At 40.3% G+C, this 6,073-nt stretch overlaps 1 protein-coding gene across 1 annotated transcript; it reads left to right on the top strand.

Moving 5' to 3' along the window:
• The first annotated feature begins 353 nt into the window (after window positions 1-353).
• LOC118242706 (epidermal differentiation-specific protein-like) lies at window positions 354-1,603 on the top strand. Its single transcript, XM_035534921.1, has 2 exons — window positions 354-1,366; window positions 1,520-1,603. Exon 1 carries the CDS (start codon window positions 354-356, stop codon window positions 1,353-1,355), a length of 1,002 nt encoding a protein of 333 aa, XP_035390814.1. The 3' UTR covers window positions 1,356-1,366; window positions 1,520-1,603.
• Window positions 1,604-6,073: the final 4,470 nt, after the last annotated feature.

Below are 6,073 nucleotides of genomic sequence, written 5' to 3'. Positions count from 1 at the left end.
TGGAAGTGAAGACTGCTCATTCACTTCCTTCAGTTTCAACTCAGAACATACAATTATTAGTGTTCATATAACCCAAATGAAAAGTGAGCAATAGATTTGAAAAGTAGAACTTTTCAGGGCTTTGGGAACTGCATCAAAAAACACTCAATATATGTTTGTGAAGAATAATAGCCAGTCTAAATATCAAAGCATGCTAGTACACAGGCTCTCATATGCAGTCAGTGTCTCATGGTGCTGGCCCGCCCACTCCCACCCACTGCAGCCCAGCTATATAACAAGTGAACCCAAGTCTTTTTTATACTGTATCATCTCTTTCTACACTGCCTCCAGTAAGACTTATTCCTCCAGACACAATGAACAAGATCATTGTGTATGAGCATTGTAACTTCCAGGGTCTCAGCAGAGAGTTTACTTCCAATGTCTCCAACTTGATTGATCACAGTTTTAATGACTGCATCTCCTCTTTGAAGATATTTGGTAACCCATGGGTGGTATACAGACACGTCAATTTCAAGGACATCCTGGCTGTCTATGAAGAGGGAGAATACTCTGCAGTGCAACACAATGATACTATTTCTTCAATGGAGTTAGTGACAGAAGACCTGACAGATCCTCAGATCACACTGTATGAACATGTAAACTACGGGGGCCAGAAGATTGTTGTTAACTGTGAGACCTCTCTGTGCTCTGGTTCTTTCAATGATCTTGCATCTTCTCATAAGGTGCAGAGAGGAGCCTGGATCCTATATGAGCATGCAAATAGAGGTGGATCTTTCATGGTGGCAAGAGCTTCTCATTGTGTGCCCAACTATGGTTTGTTCAATGACAAACTGTCTCACCTTCACCCTCTTAAGCCAGGTAGACCCATTATATCAGCAGAGGTCCAGTGGGACAAGAAGGAGGATCAAGTGAAATCTGTGGTCATTGAGTCTCTGTGTGGTCTGAATCATGGAGAACATGAACAAACCTTCTCCACACAGCTGATACGAGAGTACGACACATCTGTCACTGAGAGTTTCCGCTTCAGCATTGATACAACCATCACCTTGGGATCAAAATTTGAGGTAGATATCTTTGTGAAGGCAGAGCAGAACCTCTCTTTGAGTAATACTTTCACTGTGGAGAGGGGAAGCACCAACGCTAGAACTGAGAAGAAGAGTGTCCGAGTCACCCTGCCAGTCAAAGTCCCTCCCCACACCAAGCTCACTGTGAACGTGGTGAGGAAGGAGGTGGATGTGAAGGTCCCAGTCAAGCTGACCATCACCACAGGTAGCCACAGTGAAGTCGAGTATGGGGAATACAGATGCCAATGTGGGACCTCAGTCATGACTGAATTCATAGAGGAGAAGATCTAGTGCAGCAACTGGTAAGAAACACTTTCCACACTGCAATACAGGACATTTAAGCATACAATCATCAGTCCATAAATTTGAAGTCTTTGATTTTTGCTTTTAACTTGTAGAATTCTGCTGTACTCTGCACTGTACTGTATAATCATGAATGTTTCGATTCACCACAGCCCAGTTCTGCCTTCTTCATGTTTCCAGTGAGCCAGGTTGGTGTAGAGATGTTTCCGCTCTCAGTACCTACTACGCGCTTCTGATGTGCATCGGGGAATCACTTGATGTTAATGTTAATTAGAAAAAAAAAACATTTTTGAATAATCTTTCTTTCAATGTTAATCATTCATATTATTTACACATAATCAGCCTTATTAGCTTCTTTCATACACCTTAATATTCTATGCAAAAGTAGTCAGATTTTACCTGTTTTGACTTTTTGGAATCAAGGACTTGAATAAATAAACAAAATTAAGTGAGTAATAAAACATTTGGGGCCTCTGTCTTCTTTGACTTCACCACTGCATATAACCCTTGCCTGCCAAGAAAAACAGGCATCGCTTGTAATACAATTCAAGATAAAATTACATTAGTTAACTGCATAAATACAACTTCACAAAATGATTAGACATTAGCCCATGTTTATATAACACAAAGTTTTAATGTACACCTATTGAAAAGAAAAGAATGGGCTTTTTTCTAGTAAAGTTAAAAAAAAAAGTAGTTGGGAATCATCCCATTTAACCCATATATTCTGTTGGGGGTCCCTGAGACCCCAGAGTCTCTCTTACAGCTTACAAAACACCCATACCCTTCATTAAATAGCTAGATCCTTCGGGACTTTCCTAATTTTAGAATTCCACTATAAATAGAATGAGTAAACAATAATTTTACACTTTTCCAAACACACCCTATAAATACACTTCTGTTTGGAGTCACACGTGTGTTTTACACAAACAAACACATATACACACAAACATCTGCCATCATGTTAACAGTGCAGCTTTAGAAGAGATGTGAACCAAGGTTTATATGAAGTTTTCATTCAGCTGCCTTTGAGAATTTTTACATACACACACACACACATGTGCCATATTATAACATTAGGCTTAAATTTTTGTTTCATAGTTCAACACACAACAGCAGATCATCATAGCACACAGGGCTACCTAAGTGTGGGTAGACAGTAGAAGACGGCAGAACACAGTAAAAACAAAAAGACAATGTAATTTAAGCATAAACATGAAGATACAGTCACACAAGCCAAAAGACAGGACAATATAATATACATTCTGCTGGCTAGGTTGTTTGTCATCCAAGAAACAGTAGGAATGTGGGGAATTAAGTTTTTAAAGTGTTGACTCTTTTGATTGTTTCAAAGTGTGATTTGTAGATGTAAAGTACCAGGCAAAAAATTCTAACACCTTCATGTCTTTAAATAAGTTGCTACATGACACACTGTTTTCACGACACCAGCACCCATCTGACCACCATGACTAAACTTCACACATTATTTCACAACTTACATTCCAAGCCCTGCAATAAGGCTGGTTTGTATTAGTCAATATGATTCAATGTAACAGTTACTGGAATGTAATACCATACCATATAGAACAGTACGCTACACAGGCATATCTGACTGTAATCATATTATCAGTTAATCAGTGCAGGCGATTAAAGCAGTACAGCGGAGTTAATTCTTTCAAAATACCATCACTAAAAACTAAACTCAGAAACTCTCCAGCATTTCACATTAGTTCCATAATGCCAGTCTGTGAATTTTAAACATCTTAGCTTGTCTTTAAAATGTTGCAGAGAGACAGTGTTTTCACCAAACATTCACAAATGTGATGTAAAAATGTAAAAAGCCTAGGTTAGTCTAAATCATGCACATACCCTTTAACTAAGCCTTAAATTTGTAACACCTTCACGTCTTTGCAAATGTTGTATTGTATCAAGACTGTCATTATGAAACCGGCACATTTCTGATTTCCTGTGTTGCACCAACACCCCCTAGCAGGCCCGCCAGCCTAAACTAATAAATCACTTAATAACATAGAATATTCTTAAAATACTGTACATTTATCAACATGAAATTTCTTAGGACTAATAGACATACCTGCATACCGATTTTCAGCCATCCACATGCAGCTGTTCACCCGAAATCCCACGCTGAATACACGCTGAATCCCACGCTGAATTTAAATTATGTGAATTAAATTTCAAGAGGGGTAGGGGTGTTTTATGGCCTTCAACTTCCCAAGGCCATAAAGTTTGGCTATTTGTCCTTGCATGAGCCATAAACCTTTCTAACTGATAATAATAATAATAATAATAATAATAATAATAATAATAATAATAATAATAATAATTATTATTATTATTATTATTATTGTTGTTGTTATTATTATTATTATTATTGTTATTATTATTATTATTATTATAATCAGTTATCTCAGGGGTGAGAATGCAGTCAAGAGAGAGAAAAGTTCCATTCTCCACTTCATCTCACCCATTTGGTCAAGGCCACAGGCATCAGCCCAATGATGTGAAGAAGGCTGTAGGTAGCAGGATACAGGGACAACACAACATTCACATATATACATCAACACCACTTTCTACTCTCTCAATTCTATGATGACAGATTCCATATCTACTTCATCATCTGTATGATCACTATGGGGTTGGTTACGTTCAGGTTCACTCAAATTTGGGGCAAAGTACAGACAAGGGTTGCTATCATAGTAGGCTCTGACTGGTGTGCTTTACACATTTACATTTACGGCATTTAGCAGACGAAAGTGCTTTGTCATTTACTCATAGAATATATCCAAGTACAGTAGGTTAGAATTAAACATACCAATTAACTGGAATACTGTAGAATACAAGTATGAATGCTTATACCTAGAAGTGCAAAATACATAAGGTCTATCTTAAACAATGATAAGTGCTATAAACAATAAGTGCTAGAGTATGTTAAACAACATAAACAATGCCCTACAATAAGTATTAAATTAGTCAATCAATATGGGAGCAGTGTCAGTTGTCCTTTCATTATTCTGCAAATAGGTGGGTCTTCAGTCTGCATTTGAAGACTGCAAGGGACTCTGCTGTCCGGACAGCAAGTGGGAGTTCATTCCACCAACTTGGGGCCAGGACAGGTCTCGTCCATGAGACCTGAAGCAAGGTATTTGAAGCCGAGCTGCACTTGAGGTTCAAAGTACTTGAGGTACGGATCGGGCCTTGACCATTGACCTCATGTATCAAGGGGCTGGTCCATTTTTGGCTTTGTAGGCAAGCATCAAGGTTTTAAATCTGATGCGTACAGCCAATGAAGAGAGCGCAGAAGTGGAGTAACGTGTGAACTTCGGAAGATTGAAGACCAGTCACGCTGCTGCATTCTGGACAAGTTGTAGAGGTTTGATGGCTCTTAGAGGAAGACAAGAAAGTAGTGAGTTGCAGTAGTCTAGCTTTGAGATCACAAGAGACTGTGCAAGCACCTGGGTAGCTTCTTGCCGAAAGAAAGGGTCGAATCCTTTGTATGTTACAAAGGAGGAATCTGCAAGACGGGGTTAGATTAGAAACAGGATTTGAGAACAACTGGTTGTCCAAAGTTACGCCCAGGCTACGGGCAGCTTCAGATGGTGATACCAGGGAGTTTGCAAAGGAAACAGTGAGGTCATGGTAAGGGTTGGGAGTACCTGGGATGAACAGAAGCTTGGTTTTACTGGGGTTGAGCTTCAAGTGGTGGGCTGTCATCCATGACGCGATGTCAGTCAAGCATGCCGAGATACGTCTGGAGACCTGCATGTCAGAAAGAAATAATTGAGTGTCATCAGCATAGCAGTGGTAGGAGAAATCATGAGAAGATATTATATCACCAAGAGAACGAGTATACAAAGAGAAGAGAAGAGGACCCAATACTGAGCCTTGTGGAACACCAGTGGAGAGTCGACATGGTTTGGATGTGGATCCTCTCCATGTCACCTGATAGGACTGAAATCATCTCCGAGCAGAGCCAGTTACACCAAGTCTGGAAAGAACAGAGAGAAGAATGTTGTGGTTCGCTTTGTCAAAAGCTGCTGAAAGGTATAGAAGAATCAAAACAGATGACTGTTTGGCAGCTTTAGCGGCATGAAGTTTCTCAGTCACTGCTATGAGGGCCATTTTCCGGAGTAAGAGATGAGGAAGTAGGGGAAGGGGGAGGATTAAGGAGAGAAGAAAAATAGTGAAGAGCTTGCATGGATCAGATGATGATGCTACAAATTTCTCTCTGTAGTAGGATGACTTTGCAGATGTTACTACATCTGTTACTTGAGTGTTTGTTGCTACAAAGAGATTCACCCAAGAACATAAAGTCTCCTGCTTGCATAAACTCTACATGCACTGGATATTTCAGTAGTTTCCCTAACACACCAAAGAAATGCTTGTTAGTTAACAATAGCCATTCACTCCAGTCTCTCTCTCTCTCTCTCTCACACACACACACACACACTCGCACACACACACACACACACACACACACACACACACTCACACACACACACACACACGCACACACGCACACACACACACACACTCGCACACGCACGCACACGCACACACACGCACACACACACACGCACACACACGCACACGCACGCACACGCACGCACACGCACACGCACACGCACACACACACACACACACACACACACACACACACACACACACACACACACACACACCTTGCC

The sequence above is a fragment of the Electrophorus electricus genome, chromosome 16 (assembly GCF_013358815.1).
Source record: "Electrophorus electricus isolate fEleEle1 chromosome 16, fEleEle1.pri, whole genome shotgun sequence".
NCBI classification, from domain to species: domain Eukaryota; kingdom Metazoa; phylum Chordata; class Actinopteri; order Gymnotiformes; family Gymnotidae; genus Electrophorus; species Electrophorus electricus.
Note: the sequence above shows the minus strand (reverse complement) of the source record. Positions and strands in the feature narration are given on the sequence as shown.

What these genes read in the sequence shown, in the direction of transcription:
- LOC118242706 (XM_035534921.1), top strand. Translation starts at nt 354, where the DNA reads ATGAACAAGATCATTGTGTATGAGCATTGTAACTTCCAGGGTCTCAGC.